General features: G+C 40.8%; 3 protein-coding genes across 5 annotated transcripts; all 3 read left to right on the top strand.

Annotated features, from left to right (window-relative positions):
* Window positions 1-127: 127 nt before the first annotated feature.
* On the top strand, window positions 128-2390 carry tex30 (testis expressed 30). 3 transcript variants are annotated; one of them, XM_046054179.1, is made up of 5 exons: window positions 128-313; window positions 836-1072; window positions 1279-1330; window positions 1515-1729; window positions 2146-2390. In XM_046054179.1, exons 1-5 carry the CDS (start codon window positions 296-298, stop codon window positions 2305-2307), a joined length of 684 nt encoding a protein of 227 aa, XP_045910135.1. In that variant the 5' UTR covers window positions 128-295; the 3' UTR covers window positions 2308-2390. The 3 variants fall into 3 exon arrangements, with proteins under 3 accessions (XP_045910135.1, XP_045910136.1, XP_045910134.1); XM_046054180.1 differs by lacking the exon at window positions 128-313 and adding an exon at window positions 326-378; XM_046054178.1 differs by lacking the exon at window positions 128-313 and adding an exon at window positions 427-734.
* A 738-nt stretch (window positions 2391-3128) lies between these two features.
* On the top strand, window positions 3129-6615 carry nepro (nucleolus and neural progenitor protein). The gene is made up of 9 exons (XM_046053897.1): window positions 3129-3280; window positions 3451-3605; window positions 3756-3844; window positions 4102-4230; window positions 4360-4437; window positions 4585-4889; window positions 5223-5281; window positions 5399-5613; window positions 6049-6615. Exons 1-9 carry the CDS (start codon window positions 3172-3174, stop codon window positions 6380-6382), a joined length of 1473 nt encoding a protein of 490 aa, XP_045909853.1. The 5' UTR covers window positions 3129-3171; the 3' UTR covers window positions 6383-6615.
* Window positions 6616-12384: 5769 nt separating this feature from the next.
* LOC123973958 (trigger factor-like) lies at window positions 12385-15676 on the top strand. The gene is made up of 2 exons (XM_046054359.1): window positions 12385-12572; window positions 13889-15676. The coding sequence occupies exons 1-2, from the start codon at window positions 12506-12508 to the stop codon at window positions 14815-14817; spliced, it is 996 nt and encodes a 331-aa protein (XP_045910315.1). The 5' UTR covers window positions 12385-12505; the 3' UTR covers window positions 14818-15676.
* The last annotated feature ends 5623 nt before the right edge of the window (window positions 15677-21299 follow it).

The following is a 21299-nucleotide window of genomic DNA, read 5'->3' as shown; positions in this document are numbered from 1 at the left end:
ATACACTCACACACAAAACCACTGTAAAAGCATAAATGCACATTAATACATAGAAGTTGTATTTTAAAGTGCCGTTAAATAGCGTGGATCACTCTGTACGTTCAAGCTGCGTTGTCATCAAGCTTCTGACCTTGTCCTTGAACAAGACAAGCAAACGCTGCCAACTCAAAGTCTGCAGTTCTGTTGCTGACTGCTTTACTGGGGTCCAGCCAACCCATGTTTACATTGTTGACAGTAAAGCTGTAATGACCACTCCATAACAGCAGGTGTCAGTCACGTGCAGCAACATCTTGTAATGGAGAAGTTTGACGAGGTAAATATCTCAACATTAGCAACTGCGATTTAAAAGCCTTTTACCAAGATATGACACGACCCAAGGTTAGAGTTAAAATATGGAGAGTGGTGTAACCACAGTGTTGTGGGCAGAACTAATTAATCATCTGAAATGCCACGATTGCCTTTGTTGAAACTGATGTTTACCTCAAATCAAACATACACAGTTAACTTAGCTAAGTTAGCCCGGTGTGGAAATAATGATTTGTGCTGCCACGTTATAGTTAACGTTACTCTACATTAATTTATTTTCAGCACAGTGAGCGAACTCGTATTAAAAATGAGCTCTGTTGTTAAACGCTTCAGAAAGATGAATGAAGCTCGGTCACAAAGCTGCTGCGGCAACGTGAATGGTGCCTGCCTTTTATTCAGTCAGAAAATCGTTTGAAAGACTCATTATGGCAAGAAACATTTTATAATCACACGTGTTTATACCCTGAATGATGTGAACTGTCAAACCTAAAAGTCCTAAAGTGTGGTGATGGTGCTCACTGACTTCCAGGACTCTGTTAAGGTGCCATTTGGGTCAAAGCAGCTGGATGCAGCCTTGTGTTTTCCTGCCTCTGTGCAAGGTGTTCACACGGCCGTCATTCTCACGCACGGGGCTGGTGGAGACATGAACTTCAAACATCTGGTTTCTCTGGCACGTGCCCTGGCTTCAGGTGGCTTCATTTGTCTCCGTTTCACATGCAAAGGGTTAAACTTGGGCTACAGAGTGAAGGCTTACCATGCTGCATGGGTAAGCATTTTCATACATAAAAGCATAACTGTATCACTACTGTATAAGATAAGTTATCACTTTATTAATCCCCCTTAGGGGAAATTTTGGTCAACATATCAGCACAAAGGAATATAAAAGAACAGATGCAGTAGAGTAGAAGTATTAATGCACTAACTGACTCAGAATCAATGAGATGCTGTTCACACATTTGTGTTTTCCCATAGGACTACTTGAAATCACTACAGAAGTTTACCATAAAGCACATATTTGTAGGAGGTAAGCAGCAATAGCCTACTAGGTTTACTGTACACATGAAAATGATACACAAGTGCATACCTACAAGTAGAATAATCAAGTTGGGCAATTAAAGACCACTTACAACTGATGCTAAACAGGCACAGAGAAAATCACATTTCTTGCAGCATAAAATACAGCTCTCACTACGATATCTTGTCCACAGGCCGGTCAATGGGATGTCGTGCTGCCGCAGCTTTAGCCAGGCAGCTGAGTGATGACTCAGAGGATGCAGTGCGGGGAGTCATCAACCTCTCTTTCCCCCTGCACCCCCCAGGACAGACACAAGCCCATCGACAACGGAGTGAAGATCTCAGGGGGCTACCTGAACACATGCCTGTGCTGTTTGTGTCAGGCACCGAGGACAACATGTGTGACAGGGTGAGGATGGTTACGTGCTCTTTATTCTGGCCAGACTGTAATTTCATTCAGTTGTAGGATTTTCAATTTGTATTTACATATGTGTGTGGGTCAAGTTACATCTATTTTTACTACTTTTTTTTTATATCTTTAGTTGTAATATAAAGTATATACTCTAAAGGTTTGTATTGTTGTATTTTCATACCATACATATATACATTATTTTCCCGTTGCCTCAGTAGGTTGTTGAAACTTGCAGAAATCCTGCAGTCCAGGTTGTTTTTTTACAAGTAGGGCAATAGCCTGCCATGTTACATGTGCTGTATTCTAATTATTCCTCTGCCCTAGCCAGTGCAGTGTTTGATTTGTTGGTGTTTTCAATTACCTTACATGTGCCACTGTAGTGATTTAGCTTTCTTCCTTCTGTCTTTGCTCAGGTTCTTTTTCACGGGATGTTAAAAGAAATGAAAGCTCAAGTTGAGGTTTTCTGGCTAAAAGGAGGCAGCCATGGACTGACTGTGAAAGGAAGGTCTGAGGATTCTGTGGTGGATGAAGTGAATTTACAAGTCCTCACCTGGATTACGAAGCAGGGAGCATAGATTAATTTATATTATCTGTTTTTCTCCCACCTTTGTTTTGTTATGTTTTACTAGTTAAATAAAGGATATATATTTTTACACAATTCAGCCGTTGTTTTGTCTTTTTATTATCAGAAATTCTTGATGGCTAAATGGAGAAATGATTCAGTGCTGCCAAAAACACATTAACTTAGAAAATACATCATTAGCACCTTTGACATTAAGCCTGTTTTTGTTAATAATCCTCAGACAGAAACTTGTGCTTCATTTGTACAATAAAGCTGACATAAATGATACTGTACATTGTACTAAATGTTACAAAAACTAAGCAAGGGACTATTAAATTATGAAATGAATATGAATATATTTAATACAAGTTTAATAAATGGTTGACTCTGTAACATAGAAATTAATCTAAAATGGGAAAGTAATGTATTATAAAGTCTTGTGTTCTTTATACATTATTATAATGAACCAGTGTTCCTTTTTATTTATATGATATCACCGAGTCTGTAAACAAATATTTTATTCCCAAACGTGCCTCAATGTATTCAGATGAGAACGATCTACCTGATACAGAGGCCATGTTTTCTAACCAGACTGGGACACACAGATCATGTGTCCAGTATAAATATCATAACAACAATAAGTAGATGCAATGCAAAGTAAAGGGTGTCGTTCTGTTGTACTTGTACTGAACTCAGTGTGAAGTCGAGGTAGCCTGTGAGAAATCCAGGGTTGACCTTGTGGTTTAGCTCCTTTTAGGCTTACATCACGTGTGAGGGGGGCACTTCCTTGTGTTGGCTGTGCCTTTAAGGGGAACTCTGACGTTTACATTGACTGGAATGCAATTGGTTGGCTGACTTCCGCATCTTGTTATGTTTCATGCGGTTTTATGGGAAGCAAAGCATGGCAGCAGAACCGTGGAACAGGGTAAACATTCCCTTTCCCGGTGCTGTTTCTAGTGTCCGTGTACATTTCAGCTCTACTACAGGTACGATACATTGTGTGTTTGGGGCAAAACTGCGCACACACCGTGGATGTGCTGCTTGCAACCCACGTGGGAGCGCACGGATCCACCCTCAGCAGTGTTGATGTTGTACTGATGTTCATCATCATCGTTGGATGCATTGTGATGTTTTGCGTGTTGTTGCTGTGATGCAGATGCGCACGTGAAATCCCTGCTGGTGGAAAACGAGAAGGTGCTCAAGCTAATTCGGAGTGAGCTTCTTCAAACGGAGATCAGAGTTCTGTACGAGCTGCTGTACATCCTGAACAACAGCTCAAGAGGCAACAAGACGTTCAAGGGCTTAAAGCAGGTGAGGACTGCGGATAAGACACTGATACTGGATATGTATATTGTTGACTTGTTGTGGTGAAGTGTGTTAAACAGAAAAGCTAAAGAAGTAACTCACTATGTGATGTGCATGTGTCATGTCATGTTACATATTTTGGCTTATTTGTCACAGGTTGAACAATGCATTAACAGGCTGAAGAGTATGGAGCTTGGTGTTGCTCTTCAGGATCTGACAGATCTGTGTCCCAGTAGAATTCAAAGGTAGGTAGAGAGTTTTATTGAGTCAGTGTGATGTGTACTTTTGGCCAATTGTTAAGGAACATACCAGCCAGCATCAAACCTCGGCTTGGAGACTATTCCACTAAAGCCATAGAACGGCCATCACTATTGACTCTTTACTGTGTTGGCTCTATAGCACCATGGTAGCTGTGCAATGCATTTAGTTGAAAGCTGTAATTATCTCTTTACTGACTGTTATGAGATGTGTGTGTGTCTCTCTCCTGTGTGTGTATATTTAGAGGATTGGGCATTAAGGCTGGTGAGTGTGATGTTCCAAGTCAACCCATGCTGGAGTGGCTGTGTCTAAAAGTCCTGGGAGCCGCCCAGCTGATGAGCTGCACGCTGAATCGCTGCAGCAGAGCTTTCTCGTATCCTTTTCCAGAGGTGGCACTGTTCAGAAACATGAATCTGACAGAAATCTCTGAAGATCTGGTGTTGTGAATCTCTTTGTCTGAATTAAACGTGACAGTCTTGGCCTTAAGAGCTATTTGATTCAGACTCTCAAAGCAGCAGATGAAATGGGAGGAGTTTGTTATCTTGAATGTGGTGATAACCAGCATGCTCAGTCGTCTCTGGTGAGTGCTCTTCCACATTGTTGCGTCCAAAAAGAAGAATTGAAACACGCATCACATGTTGGCAGCAGCTCCAAATTGCAGTACAATTAATACAAATCTCTATTTTGAAAAAGTTGTCTAAATCGACCTGTCTTTGTGCTCCATCAGGGTGGTTTTCCGTGGTATCCTGGTCAGTCTGTCGACTCTGTATCAGCAGCTCCTGGAGCTCCTCAGAGAAGTAGCCAACGCCAAGCCCATGCCCTTCCTCACTGACTTCTCCCTGCCAGCAGATATTGCCCAGTTCCTGGGTCCCTCTGATGCGTTTTTACTGACCAAAGAGCCAGCACACGACCACCTTGCCAAAGACCACAAGGAAGAGGAGCAGCAGCAGCAGAGGAGGAAGAAATCTTCTGTTAAAGTCAAGAACCAGATGAAGAAGATGAAAGAAGACCTGGGTGTTGCTGTGGAAAGAGGTTTGGAGCTATTTTTTTTGTTGTTTATTATTGTTTTGTATTCTGTACAAAGACACTGCTGTAAAGGACATGTGCCTTTTTCACTTAGTGTTTATTAACATAATGTAGGTGAATATAATCCAATAGGTTTTATTAGTCTTGACACCAACACGACCTCTGCCTCTTTGTCACATCCAGTGCTCTTTGGTCGATACAGTACACAAAAAGAAAGTAGTGTATCATGACAAATGCTTGCATATATCTGCTTATTTTGTAGAACCTATTGACATGAAAAATATGTTTTAATTTAAAATAAAGTAACAAATGTTTATTTACTGTTTGTTTTTTTTGCAGATCTAGTTCTTGACACTGACATGAAGCCTTTCCTCGAGGTTTTCAGGAACTTTACAGAGGTATGTGAGCAAACCAGATAAAACATTTCTTCATTCTTTTATTATTTAAAGAATACATCTGCTAAGTGGTGGCAATTAATCATCGTATTTTATGATTACATCATTTTTGCACCCAAGGGAAAATCCCTCCCACGGGAAGCGCACAAGGCTAACGGGAAGCAAAAGTTCAAGAAGCAAGTGAAAGAGGCTGCTACTTTCACAGACATGGCGTCGCGTCTAGAAGAAATGATCCTATGGTGCAAAACCCAGAAGAGGGAAACGGAAAAACGCCTCTTAGCCTTCCTGCGTTTAAAGTGCCAACGGATGAAATGCCTAGAGGCAGCAGGTTACAAGTAAGAGCAGCGCTGCAGAATATAAACTCAGTGGCCACTTTGTTAGGTACAGCTGTGCAATCCAATGCAAGTCAATACAACAGCTCTGCCATAAATCCTACATTTTACAGAGTTGATGATGTTCAGTTTTTGGTGACATTGTCTGAAATGTGTAAAGTTATGTTTATGACTGAGGTCTTAGTTAAATGTGGTGTTGTATTTGACTACATTATGTTGAGAGGTGTTTCAAATTTTTTGTCCTCCCGTGAGGGGTGGCAGAATATCTCAGACTCCTCTGGATGTAATGCAGTCCAGCACTAGCCATGAACTAGCTATACAGGCACAGCTAATAAAGTGGCCACTATTGGCATTGCTGATGTAAAACTACACTCATTAGTATTTACTGACACAGTTTCTTCTACTGCTAATGTTTATATAATTTGACTTCATCCCCAGTGTCCAGAGGAAGTTGCGGACCTTCAGACGGGAAGCTTGCTGGGCTTTATTTCCTCGAGGGTCAGTGCCAAGAACCTGTCGTTCTCCTAGGAGGAGACATGCTCACCGGAGAACTCGTTTTCAGTCACTCAGGAGTCGCTTTAAGTCTTCAGCAGCACGAACTGGTGTCAAAAAGAAACGGCTGAAGAGGCAAAGGAAAAGGGCTGCGTCATCGGTGTCTGGACTGTCGGGGGACGGCCAAAGAAACTGGACTACGTACAAGGCGACATCTCAGACCACTGACTGTAACATCCACGATGACATAGATGATATATTTGCCTCTGTAGGTTTGTGACCCTCTGGAAACAAATCACTTTAAGCAGCTGAGCTCAGTATATGACCCGTGCCTCTGTTTTATTTTAAGGAAAAGTTGGATGTTCATGTGTCACTTCATGTGTAATGAAATCTGATCATTGGACATTGTTTTATACAAGTAGTAAAGAGCAGCAGCGGATTGTACAGTATACTGCTTTATCTGACACTGAGCTGCAAAGCCTTATAATGTCAATAAAAATGAATTTTTTTCCAGATGCTGGTCCCAACAGACTGTATTCAGGAATGAGTATGACCTGAATAGTTATATAAAGCTTTTATGAATGTTTCTAAGGGAATTGCTTAATGATAACATTTGATGAACTTGGATTGTTCCTGCACATTGAAGCCATAGTTTTATGGTTCTAAACACCAAACAGCACGCACAGTGGATTACTATTATTAGAGCTGTTATGTGCACATCCTGTTCACCCCTCTTAATACAGCCCTGCAGTATAACATAGCATATCTAATGCACAAAGAAATAAAACCTGTTTAATGAACTGTGAAATACTGCAAATGAGCCTATTTTAAGTGGTAAAGGCCATCAGTGTTACAGATCCCATGCCTAAAAGGGACTTCTGAGATGACGTGACAGCGCTTGAGGAGACTGAGTAACATTATCAAGGCCCTGATGGTTTATTCTGGCTCCACCTGGTGGAGCAGAGAAGTGAATACACTCAAAGATTAGTTCCAGGCTGTTCTCAGAGAATATGGAATAAATCCCTGAAACAGTTGTTATACCCACGGCAGAGGCAGCACGACAAAGCAGAGGTGTCAGTTTTGTTGTCTAGAATTGAATTTGAGCCGCCTGAGACTGAGTGCTGAGCAGAGAACACACTGGCATATGGTATGTATTAGTAGGCAGGGTGGCTTCAGCTCTTGGTTTTTGAAGGCTAGTATAAGAGCTGTTCAGGCACGAATGCACCACGTCGAAACCATGCAGGTGTCTGGCTGTCTGTAGCGACCGTGATTGCTCAGACCAAATTAGATGTGAAAGGGTTAGTTTTGTTGCAGCCTGTGTTTTTGCTGCCCACCATCTTATCATCCTCTGCCAAAGAAGACACAGTCTTCCCATCTGGGCAAATACAACCATGCAGTTTTCTTCCCCCTCACTGAACCTGATTGGGTTGAGTTATAGTCTCATATCAGCTTTTATTTGTGCAAATGAGTCTGCAGATTCCTGATTCCTGTGCTTTCTGGGTTTCCTCTCTAAACCAGCTAGCCTATTTAAGGTCAATGTTTTTACTCCCCTGTAGTGAGGGGAGGGAGCAGAAGCCTTGGGCACATACAGTAGGAAGTCAGACCATTTTTCTTCTTTGAAGTGACTGTGCCAAATTGTATCAGTATCCAGATTTTTTATCCTCGATGGGAGGTACCCTTTGATGGGTACAAGTGTATAAATTAATCTACAAAAAGTTGCAGAACAGATGTGTGCCTTGTTGAAACTTTACACAGTAAATGACTTGACAGCAATTTACAGCTGTGTTAGTGGTGCATTGTGTACCAACTGTACAGGAAATGTTTGTTGGAAATGTGTCTCTCTGAACAGACTGTGAGCTTCTGTATGCTGCTGAACAGTTGGCATACCATACGATAATAACATTTGTCAGTATACTCTATAGAGCAGTAGTAGAGCACAAGCAGCTTGGTGTCCTTAAAAAGTAAAGCCACTGTTGAGCCCTGTCTGTCTACATTTGTCAACCTAGATGTATTTAAGCATTTAATTGTAAATAGATAGTTCCACATTGTTGGGTTCAGTGCTGCAATTATTCTTGTCTTTATTGGAATGGGTGGTTCTCCAGGGATCCTGCGAATACATCAGTTACGGCCTGTGGGCACAATATAACCTAAAACAGGAGAAAGAATATAAACGTCTGCACTCCCATATGCTGTTCTTTAATTTATTTTCCTCCCTTAATCACCAGCGGAATGGAGTACATAAGGACATGTTTCAGATCTTTCAGGTTTTGTATGGCATGCCACTAAATAATTCTCAACATCTCTGTGCAGACAAAAAAAAGTAGAGCCATAGAGTCCGACCAAGTTGTTGTGCCATTCATTACTATTACGTTCTCCAATAGCTTAGGGCCGTGAAAAAAGTGGAAAAACAAGTAGAGAAAACATGGAAGGTCATTTAAGCAACAATTTGTTTTTGTTTTTGTGCGGTTTGGCGCCCGTACCAAGAGTGTAATTCACTGTTGTCATAAGGAGAGCTGTACACATGCATTTGTAATGATTACATTACATTAAAAAGCTAGCAAGTCAACAACTTTGCTACCACAGCCAAACATCCAGCAAGTGCGACAACACAAGACATAGCAATATTACAAACTAGTCAAACAGAAAGAAGGCCAGCTCGTATCCTGTCTTGCAGTCTTTTATTTCATGAAGCTCTTGCCAACTTCTGGGAGCCTCTAGCTTGGTCACTCTCTTTTTCTCTTCTTAGTTTCTTCCGTCAACGTCCTTTTCTGTCTATTCGCTTCTGCTGTTGCTTGAAACTTGGGTTGCAAGCTAGCCAACAAAGCTGGACAGCAAATGACATGAGAGCACTTACAGTAGCTAATGTCATCAGTGTCCAAGTGTGTGATCTAAGTTTGCTAACATCTACTTTATTTATATTTATTTATAGCTTGCAGCTAAACCTTTGTCTGTGAAACCTCTGGCTGGTTTCTTTTTAATTGACAACTTTGTTATCACAGTCAAAAATAAGCAAGTGCAACACCACAAGACATAGCAAGCCAGCTAATACGTTATTACTTACTAGTTTACTACTTTTACTTAAGAAGTTTATTACTTAAGCAGGCAGGTTTGGTATCTGTCTTGAATCCTTTCAGCTCTTTTAGCTCACGCCAGTAATTACGTTTTCAGTCTTTTACTCTCTCTTTTTCTCTTCCACGCTTCCTCAACAACGTCCTCTTCGGTCTTTTTGCAGCCTCTGCCATGATATCCATACTGAGAATACCGAGCTAGCTTCTTCCAAAGAGCTTATATTGTACATTATACTTATTGCTTCTTCTTATAGCTTGCTGAAGATGTGTTTGTGTGAGATGTAGTGCCGCAAAGCATTACATCATTCTCTCGATAGATGTCCTGTCTGTAATAATAATAATAATAATAATAATAATAATAATAATAATAATACATTTTATTTCTATAGTGCTTTTCAAGACACTTTACAGTAAAACCAGAAGTTCTGTACATTTAAAAACAGATAAAAAACATAAATAGCAAAATATACGAACAGTAGGTAAAAGCATAGGGGCGACCATATAAATAACAAACAGCAGCAGGTGCAATAAAGCATTATTTGAGGTTAAAAGCTAGTCTAAAGGTGGGTTTTGATAAGTGATTTGAAAGAGTCCATGCAATGGTGAATGTTGCCAATACCAGTCGCTCTGGGCCAGGACAGAGACGCCATTCTCCCTACTGCAAGTCAGTGTACCATCAAAATGATTTTGAAGCCCAGAGGGGGACACTGAGCTCAGGTCCATATGAGTAGGCCTACCCAAGGTGACTTGATAACAGCAACTCTGGTTAGGACTAATAGCCCTAATCACCCTCACACGCGTCTGCCGGGGTTGGCGAGGCCTCAGGTAAACTTCCTACACGTAAACTTCCCACACGTTTGGCGGGATTGGAGAGGCCTCAGGTAAACTTCCCACCGGTCGATTGGCAAACCCTTTAATAGTAATGTATAGGACACACCTAACCGCAGAGTAGTGCTTAAATCCAAAGCACTTTCCATAGACACACCCATAGCAGCAACCTACCAAACTAGTATGTTTTTTAGCTATAAGCTCTAGATGCGTCTACCAGAGGTAAGTTAAAGGAGACCTATTATACTGCTTTTCCAGTCCTATATTGAAGTTCTGTGATGCCTGTATAGCAGCTTTGCATGATTCAAAGTTGTTTTCTTATACTGACTCTTTATATAGGCCTTCATTTCAGCCTCTGTCTGAAACAAGCTGCTCTCTCAACATGCTCCTCTCAAAGCCCACTGTCTTCTGATTGGCCAAGACCTGAAGCATGTTACCAGGTTGTTGTTGTTGCTGGACAAGTCGTTACCATGGCGACCCCTCAATCAGGCTAGAGTGACTCGTACCCACGGCGCTGTGTAAATTTAACCAGCGCTGTTGAAAAAGCTTATTAGGAGTTGGCTGTTCACTTTCTCCGATGAGTACATTTAGTTTTAAGACTGTTGTCCTCTAGACAAAGTTATCTGCCCTGTTAAAATGACAGTTAACGTGAGTTACAGATGCACCTAGCTAAGCAAGCTAGCTAGCTCCACACACGGCCGTTTGCTCCACTGTCTCGTCCAAATATGGTCACGTCTGGTGCTGCTGGTTGCTCACCTTTAACTATTTCTAGATGTCTATACCAGAAAAAGACTCCAAGACTGTTTGTTTTGCTCATCATGTTTTTATTAGTTACAGGGTTGTTGGACTGGGGACGGACAATGGGATTGAGTAAACAGGGCCCTCATGTGAGAAGGGCCCACAAAGATCCTAGAACAAATAGCCGTGGATGCTGGGAGAGGCCCTTAGAGGATGTGTATAGGGCCCAGATTTTTGTGCGATGCCTCTGAATAGTTAGGTGTAGCCTAAGTCTCCAGCAAGAAAAGTCTCCAGCAAGTGTTACTGTTACTTTTTTATTCAGTGATTACATATTTAAGTCTTTCTAATTAACTAATTTCTTAATTAATTAGCATTTTAAATTATTTTATATTATTTTATCAATTGTATGTCAAGTGCTCGCTATTAATATAATGAGGGGGGAAATGAGCTCTCCTGATATGCAAATGTTTGTTAAGACATTTAAAGACTTACATAACAACATATCTAATTTACATTATGGTCAGACAGTATGTATTTATGTGATGAAAAATGCATTTAAGATCAATTTGGTTTATTTAGTGGTTTTAATTATTTAAGAGTATTTTAACAAATATTTGTAAATTATTTTAAAGGAATATATCAGCTATCAAGCTCCTCTCCTGTGGAACCAGGTTCCAGTTTGGGTTCAGGAGGCAGACACCATCTCCACATTGAAGAGTAGGCTTAAGACTTTCCTCTTTGATAAAGCTTATAGTTAGGGCTGGCTCAGGTAGTCCTGAACCATCCCTTAGTTATGCTGCTATAGGCCTAGACTGCCGGGGGATGTCCTATGATGCACTGAGCTCCTCTCTCCTCTACTTTCTCTCCCTCTGTATGCAACCTCATCCCATTATTGCATGTTACTAACACAACTTCTCCCCTTTCCGGTAGTCTTGTGCTTTCTCGTCCCTCTCCTCTCTCCTCCTATCACTTCCTGCAGGTGTTTCTGGAGCTGTGGAGTCTGGATCTGTGGCTGCGGGTCACCTGCTGCCCCTGTGTTCCTGCTCGACACCCTCTGCTGCAACGACTATTGTTACTAGCCGCCCACCCTGAGCCATGGTTCTGCTCGAGGTTTCTGCCTCTTAAAAGCAAGTTTTTCCTTGCCTCTGTCGCCTAGTGCTGCTCTTGGTGGGAACTGTTGGGCTTCTGTAAATAGCATCACAGAGTATGGTCTAGACCTGCTCTTTTATGAAAAGCGCTGTGGGATAACTGTTGTTGTGATTTGGCGCTATATAAATAAAACTGAAATTGAAAATTGAAATTGAAATTGAATAATTTGACAGATGAAAAATACTCCTCTCATATTTGTCCATTAAACTCTGTACACTTTCTCTCTCTCAACTGTTCATTTTCAAATTCACAGTAGTTGAAAGTATTGAAATTAGCATTTCTGGAGCTGGTTGTATCAGGTACATAAAAACAATAACCGCATATTGCAACATACAATAACATGTAAGTTAGCCTATTATAATGAAAGGAAAACAAACAAAAAATATGAATATAAATACATTGAAAATGTCATAGAAACGATGACCCAGAGGTCATGTATTAGGGCTGCAGACCATTCCGATCTCTCACTTTGCACTTGGACTTGCCCAGGAGTTGACCTCTTGCAAACCCAAACTGTGAAAGATAATTGTGGGAGACTGATACACTTGAAAAAGAATCTACTGAGAAAAGGTTGTTTAAAAACTTTTCAAACTATTGGATAAACTCCGCAGAGCTTTAAAATGGCCCAGATCACCAAGGGACACCTGCCGATGGGAGCCGCCCCTGCGTTGGGTAATTACCCTGCAGGTAACATAACTTTTATTTGATAATTTTTACTTTTGACAGATTAATTTATTCATTCCCATGAAACTTTATAAAGCTTCAGAAAGCTGTGTAACTTTTTGAATTTAAAGGTGGACAGTTCACTCCACGTTAGGCCTGTTGGGAAAACACGGATTTCATGTAAAATTAGCTGTTATTTAGACAGTATGTATCAAATTTCCCGGGAAAGGTGTGGAAAGTAATAACGATTAGTGTAGTGATTTTAAAACAGTTATTTTCGTTTGGGGGCATCATATTTTTTAATTTTAGCATCGAAAATATAAAGGTTATAGGGAAAATATGGCAACGGGGCCAAATTTCATAAAATGCTAAAACACAAGTTTTTCTTGTGCACCATGGAGACGATGGACGCGTTGGCTCCGAACGTCAGAACGCACAGTAGTAATCAAACGTGGGCACGTTCCTCTGTCTGGGACCCTGGGTTGGTTTGTTTTAATTGTCGAAGCTTAAGGGCCCGTGTCCACCAAAGCGTTTTTTCTGAAGCCAGCGTATTTTTTCCAATTCATTTCAAAGGGAGCGCCACGTTTTTCCTAGCTGGTAAAAATGCCAGGAGCGTGAGGAGGCGCTGGGCGTCTTTTCCGCGCTGAGCTCTGAGCGTTTTTTTGCGGTCGCCGAGAGTTGAAAAATGTTCAACTTTGGGAAAAACGCTGCGCTCGTCACTAGTTAATTAGATGAAGTGGACGATGTCTGAGCTGTTGTGTTGAATTGTCACACAGCTTGTAGCCTACTTGACATGTTTGGATTTTTGGGGGAGAATAGAGCTGTCTGTCATGCAGCTGAAATCCTGCGCACAGGATTATCTTGGAGAATCCCTGTTGTTGGTTGTACCTGATTTAATTCAATGTACCTGTGGTTCTCTATGCGTAATGACGCAAGTAGTACAATGCATATTCAATCAATTTTCGCAGCTTATTGCAAACCACTGAGAGTTTTGTCCCCAAAAAACAAGTCCTTATAATTGTTTGGTGCAAAAACAATTTTTCTAAGTGACTAAGTAAACAAAGGGTACCACTACATGCCTGTGAATGCAGCATGAAATTATTTTCATTCTGTTAAAAATATCTGAGGCAGAAGGGCACAATATTTGATATTACTGTTAAAAGGGCCTCTTGTGTGGCTTAGTTATACACGCAGTACAGTCGTAGTAAGTATTTAGGTAGATTGTATTTTTATGAACTTTTACTTGGATTGTTACTTATTTAATCCCAAATATTTAGTGTTACGAGAGAAATGTAAAATTTGAAATCAGGTTTTGAGGTGCTTTAACATTTTCCCCTCAGGTGGTGTAAACTACATCGTTGAACGTCCTGCAGCAGACGGCCTCCCTGAAGTCATCAGGATTCTCGACAACAACGAAGGTCAAAGTGATCCAATCTACATCTCTTCTGATGAGGAAGAGGTAGGTGAGATTGAGGTTGTTATTGGGGGGGGAGGGGAGGGCAATCACGCACTCTCCTCTGAGGATGAGAACGAGTTTGGGGAAGACGAGGAGGAAGAGGATGAAGACAGTGATGAGGATGATGAGGATGATGAGGATGATGATGAGGATGATGATGATGATGATGATGATGAGGAGGAGGACTTCTCTGAGAGCGAAGATTCTGGGTATGACTCCATGTCTGAGGATGATGATGATGATGACATCCAGGTGTTCCCACCAGAAGACTTTTTGCGGGTATGGCGACAAGTGATTCGTCCTGTTCCTGCTGCCGCTCCTGTCGCCGGTCCTGTTGGCGATCCCGATCCTGTTGCTGTTCCTCAGCTGCTGATTGGCAGTCAACCACGGGTACCTGCTCACCATCAGGAGCGTCCTGGGCCGCAAGTGGAACAACCTGAAGACGGTCTACCGGCAGTTTCTCAAAGGACAGAGGAGACAGTCTCTTCAACTTCAGGCCTCAGCTCCTCCACAAAAAGGAGCAGGGAGGAGGGCTGCACAGAGCAGGTAAGTGCGAAGAGGCAGAGGTGGAACTGTGAAGAAAACTACAAGGACTCGGCACCCTCAACTTCAGGCCTCAGCTCTTCCACAAAAAGGAGCAGGGAGGAGGGCTGCACAGAGCAGGTAAGTGCGAAGAGGCAGAGGTGGAACTGTGAAGAAAACTACAAGGACTCGGCACCCTCAACTTCAGGCCTCAGCTCCTCCACAAACAGAAGACACTGGCCAGGTCCATATGAGTACCAAAGATGGCCTGATGACAGCGACTCTGATTAGGACCACTAACCCCAAGAATCTGGTGGGGTTGGCAAAGGCCCAGGTCACCTTCCAACACATCTGACTGGGTTGGCGAAGACTTAGGTAACCTCCCACGCGTCTGGCGGGGATGGCGAAGATTTAGGTAACCTTCCCACGCGTCTGGCGGGGATGGCGAAGATTTAGGTAACCTTCCCACGCGTCTGGCGGGGTTGGCGAAGATTTAGGTAACCTTCCCACGCGTCTGGCGGGGTTGGCGAAGATTTAGGTAACCTTCCCACGCGTCTGGCGGGGTTGGCGAAGATTTAGGTAACCTTCCCACGCGTCTGGCGGGGTTGGCGAAGATTCAGGTAGCACCTTGCACCAGATGTGTTTCGTGCCTGTCTTTTTTATATTGATTTTTCTTTTGAATAATAGATCCCTTTAATAGTATGTATAGGACAGGCCTAAATGAACTGCTTTTAGATAGTGCTTCAATCCAAAGCACTGTCCAATGTGTCTCCCTCTCACCTATTCACACACACACTCTAACTAACCAATAGCAGCAAGCTACCATGCTTGTATTTTTTTTCAGCTAAGCTGTAGATGCGTGTGCCAGAAGTAAGTTAACAATTAATGACAACATTATTTAATAGTTTAATAGCAATTGCTCACTCTCTTATGCTGTTATGTGTTTTTCTTTATGAGATGTAGATGTCTGTACCAGACAAAGGTAAGGTAATACTCAGCTGTAACTCAAAGACTCATCTTGTTTTAATTAGTTAGGGGTAGGTGGCAGACAACAGACAGAGGTAAGGTAATAATTACTTACATTAAACAAAAGTCTCCAGCGAATCTTATCATCACCTTTTTTTTAAGTCTCTCTGTTTTATTTTTATGTTTTCTTTACTAAGGGATTGCTGGCTGTAACAGACCGAGGTAAAGTAGGTAACTTTGATGAAAGTCTCCGGAAATTCTGATCGCTAATTTAAAAATTCAGTGATGATAAATTCATCTCTCTTCCCCCCTCAGACTTCAGACTTCACACTGAACAAGAAGCAATGACGTGGAAGACTGAGACTCTACATCCAGGATTTTCATGACGACAGAGAAGATGTGTTTCCTCCGGGCCAAGTGAGAAGGATGGACGACTACAGGACCAGCTGAAGAGCGGTGGTCCCCTTTCTTTCAGTCAATTAAGTAAGTAATCCCTTCACTAAACCTACAAAGATAGATGTAGTGACATATCGTGGGGATCGGCTAAAGTTAACTATAGGCTATATCGATTATATTTCTTATAGAAATCTTCTTGAATATTATTCCATTGTTTATATCATTCCAGTTTTGGAGGCCAAATTCAGCTATGTAGCTATCCAAAATGATTCGTTACTTGTTTTTCTATTTCATATAACAGGACTCTCTGTGTTTTTTGGTGTTCCTGGAGCGGCTGAGAGTGGACGTCAACCAAGAAATCATCCCAGGAAGCCTCTGCAACCCGGCATCCCACTGAACCACTCTCAGCATCCCCGTTTACTTTGAGGCACCACGCACTGTGTGAAGACCCAATGAGTACAATTAAAACCCCCCCAGCTCCTGCCCCTCCACCCCAACCCTCAACACCACCCTCTTCACCCACCGCTCAGGAGGATGAGGAGCTCCCCGGCCCGACCGGCACAGAGGACGCTGTTACCATCTGCTTCTTCTGTGCTGGTGGGATTGGGAAGCTCCTCACACACACACACAGGAAGTTACCAGCACCTCTTTGCATCTTTGCTGAGAAATCAAGACATTCAAGAAAGAGACAGACAGTTCAGACTGAAAAAGAACGTTTTTTTTCTAAAAGTTTAAAAGTAGTGAGTTTGTTACCTTAAACCGTATGTACAGTATGAATAGTCGACTGTTGAATATTAAAATTCAGCAGCAATTCAAATTCTTTCTTGATATTATCCAAATATATTATTTAATGTATTATTCTAATCTGACAATGTATGACATCTTAAAGGCATTACTACCTGAAAGTGTAACTTTGAACTGTGTGATTTTGAATAATTTAGCAAATGTACAATAAATATTATGTCTAATACTCATAATATCACATGTTGATAAAAAAAATTTTGTAATGCTCATCAGGATATTAATTTGGTCCACACATATTTTAAAGTAGACATTACTGTTAATAGTATCACTGTTTTTGCCTACACTCTTAATGTTTGACTGTTTTGAAGTTTTTAGGTTTATTTTAGTTTTTAATTTTGAAAAACGGAAACAATTAACTAAGCAATGTAAGAACATGTTATAGGAGCTCCACAGGTGAGTTTTTAGGCTTACAAATAGCATATTGAAACAATCTGTACAATACAGTACAGTACAATATCTTTTATAATAAGTATTTGATAATTGATTATATTAATAATTCATTAATAATGAACAATAAAAATAATAATTAAGCTTTTCTCTTGATGTATTCTTTGGAGGCCCGCTGTTGGCTGAGTCAGTGCTTGAGGAAGGGCATTGTGGGAAGACATGACATTAATCTTTCAACACTGAGGCGCCACCAGAGTCGGCACAAGAGACACCCTTAAACTTTGCTAAAAGATACTTTTAGCTTATTTTTAAAAAGCTTTAAGTCCTACTAAGTTAAAGTTTGTGACCATTTTTAGAAGTGTTATACATATAGAGCTATTTTCACAAAACAGCCAATAGCCACTGGTGCCCCCATGTTTGGAAAAAAAAGCTACTGTGTGGAAGTGTGGGGTCAACTAACAAAAAGTTATAAAATCAGAAACATTCACTTCCTGGTTCAATTCAATTCAATTTTATTTATATAGCGCCAAATCACAACAAGTTATCTCAGAGCGTTTTTCATAAAAGAGCAGGTCTAGACCGTACTCTGTGATGATATTTACAGAAGCCCAACAATTCCCACCCGGAGCAAGCACTAGGTGACAGAGGCAAGGAAAAACTTCCTTTTAAGAGGCAGAAAGCTCGAGCAGAACCATGGCTCAGGGTGGGCGGCCATCTGCCTCGACCGGTTGGGGGTGAGAGAGACAGAGAGAGACAGAGAGAGAGGGGAGAGAGGCAGCCTACACAATATACACACAGAGGTACAGACAGTAAAGGTGATCCCCAAAGTCTTTTTTCAGAAGTAAGAAAAGACATTTTGACTTGTCATACTAGAAAGAACACAGGTCTTACTAATAACATTAACAAATGGCTCCCTTCTATGTGTCCCAGTATGCCATGACAGTGTGACTGTGAGCCAGCATGCACAATATTAGGATTTAGAATTCAGCTATCAATATTTTTGTTATTTTTTCCTGTGATTTTGCTATTTTGACATATCAAAATGTCTTCTGTGACAAAGGCCTACTGATAATGAGCTGTATTCACCACTATCAACAGAGGATGTGATATGTAGTCAGTGTGAAATTAATTTATCTGAGACCGAACTGCTTTCTCTTACTAATTGTGAGAAATGTAATGGCTCCTAAAGGGATACACCTTGTTCTCCCTCTCTCTCATTGTCTCTGCGCACAGCGGTGCTATGAGCTTCTGTGCTAACATCAGCATGCTCACGAAGATAATGACAATATGGTCACCATGTTTGTTTATTTATTTATTTGTTTTAGCATGCAGAGATTTGCTAATTAAAACTAAATATAAAGTACAACAAAGGTCAATGGGAATGTCATTAGTTTTGCAGGTATTTGGTCACAAACCAAAGTCTTATACAAATTAAAATGTTGACCTGTAGATGGCGCTAGGTAACAAGTCAGACAACCCACAAAGTGCTGACAGTTCATCCTGAGGGAGACATGCATGTCTGTAGCAAACTATTTAGGAATTACCTCTAATAGTTGTTGAGAAATGTAACTGAAAACCACAAATGTAAACCTGATGGTGGCTCAAGAGAAAGTCAGGAGATCACCAAAGTCAGATTCATCCTCTGAGAACCATGAATGACATGACCTGTAAAGCCATTTTTCTGGCGAGGACGGGCTGCACAAAGCGGTTGTCTGAGTAAACATATTGGGTGTGTAACCGTTCAGCTGTTGCGTAGTTTGTCAAAGCTGTTTCTCTTGTGATCCTGAGTCAGCTGAGCTACCCTTACATGACTACAAGAGAAAAGGTGAGTCACATTTTAATTGAATGATTCTTGAACTACCAGGGCGTCTGGATGGAACGTCCTGTGTAACTAAACTAACGTTTCCTTGCATCCTAATATCTGTCTGACTGGGTTTTCTTTGACATTTGTCTATGCTGGAATGGCTGAAGATATTGCATGAAGCCTGCAGTGTTTGGTTCCTTTTTAACAGCCACTATACATAAACTGTTCTCTGGTCCTCCATGTTAATCAGTCTGTTTTTATTCAGGTTGAGCCATAAGCGGCCTGTGTTTAGTGGATATGAAAAGGATCCTCCGCTGTACACAAAGAAATGTTTGGCCAGTCTGAAAACTCTGCTGGACAGGTATCAGACTGATAGAGGCGCAGCACATGCCTGACTGAAGTAAGTACTGACTGCAGAAGAGTTACAATACATGTTCATATGGGGCGTCAAACTGTTGTCTTAAATAATTCATTCATTTACCACATTAATTTAGGCACCTAGGATGTTTTAGGTCAGAGGGTATTTCAGGTATCACATTTTCAGTTCCTCTTACTCAGGTTGCAAACATATTTCACAAGTGTATTTTCAACATATTTGTTTTGCCATTAATCATATGTTGCGCTGTAATGTGCTCTCCTGATATGCAAATGTTTGTTAAGACATGAAACCATTTAAAGAGATGTGAAGAAACTTGCCTCCTACTTACATTACACAAGTCTCACGGTATTTACAACAAAATAAATTACAAATACGAAAAACAAAATAATGTCTCTCTTTCCACGTGTTGCTACCACATGCGACAGTAAATGTCATGGAAACGGAAATATGACCCTGATCTCTCACTTTGCACTTGGACTTGGACAGGAGTTGACCCCTTGCAAACCCAAACTGTGGAAAGGTAATTCTTGGAGAATTGAAGTACCTTAAAGAATCTACTAGAAAACTTTGCTTTTTTTGTATTCACACTGGGAGAAAATATAAATTATGTCATAACATGATTTGTCAAGAGTGTGGTTAGTGTTCCTTTAATGTCTGTGCCCTAGAATATATGTGAGGAAAACCTCTAGAGCAAAATAAAACAACTAAACCTGAGCCCTCTGGAGTGCCCTTCATCAGTGCCAAATACAACAGGGCTGAGACCTAAAACATTGTTAATGTATATGCTCTGTTCCCCTGCTGCAATTAAGATGAGAAAAAGTAAAGTATAGAAAGTGGAGCGAACACCTTTATATTTTTCATGTTTTATGCCAATGTCTGTGCTAACAAAATCTGTTGGGAGAGCGTAGTGACAAGGTTTTACTCAACTCTATTAGTATGCCCTAATAAAGCCCCCAGTTGTACCATTACCATCCATCCATTTACTTTATATACTCACTTCTTCTCAGCCAGGGTCATGGAAGGCACTATTACTGCACAGCAAAAATAATTGCACTGACTGTACTGTAGGCTGCTTGAGCTTTACTGAGCTCAATTTTAAGGACTTCATCTATGGTAATATCATAAAAGTGTCTTTGGGTTCTTATTTGAAAACCTAACCATTTGACTCCTTTTTTCATCTATACAGCAATCATTTTAAGGATAAAAAAATCTGAGTTGAATGTAAAGGTTTTTCAAAGTTATGTCAGCGTTCAAGGCAAAAACAAATAAAATATGTTTTTGCCTGATCCAACTGCTGCTGTCATCCTTCAGTCTGTTCAGACAATAATTGTTTGTAATTTCTGAGAAACAAATAGTGAAGCATTTCTAACACTCTCACTGGCTATCATTTGCAAAAGGCAGCTGGACCCAGATGTTAGTTTTATTGCGCCCAGAGGAGTCTTACAGGTTACTAGTGATAATGTTTAGCCAAAACATGAAGGTTTATTGGTTTAACTATCATTTTATTGTTAAACAGCCATACCAGTGGTTGTGCTAACTAACTATTTAGCAAACTGTGCTACTGAGTTTTGGAAATATATTAAATTCTAGGCATCCATTGACTGTCCTTCATTTGTATACAATATTAATGTGATAGTAAACTGAATATCTTCAGGTTTAGGACTTTTGGTGGTACAAAACAAGAATTTCAAAAACATCACCACAGGCACTGGGAACTTGTAATGAGCATTTTTTTTTTTTTTTACGATTTGCTGACATTAAAGACCAAGCAGTTAATCAATCGCTAGAGATAGATTATCACTATGAACAGCAACTCTGAATTGACTTATATCAAAGTTCCATCTGGCAAAGGCCACCGGGATTTTTTTGTGACACCAAAATCTGTGACCCATCAGATTCTGTGACTAAACCCAAACGACAATGTTTTCTTAAAGAGGTGGTATTATGCTTTTTGGCTTTTTCCCTCTCCTTTATTGAGTTATATATCTTTTTTGTGCATGTACTAGGTTTGCAAAATGAAAAAGCCCAAAGTCCACC

The sequence above is a fragment of the Micropterus dolomieu genome, linkage group LG07 (assembly GCF_021292245.1).
Source record: "Micropterus dolomieu isolate WLL.071019.BEF.003 ecotype Adirondacks linkage group LG07, ASM2129224v1, whole genome shotgun sequence".
Taxonomy (NCBI): Eukaryota; Metazoa; Chordata; class Actinopteri; order Centrarchiformes; family Centrarchidae; genus Micropterus; species Micropterus dolomieu.
This window is presented reverse-complemented; position numbering and strand designations above follow the sequence as displayed.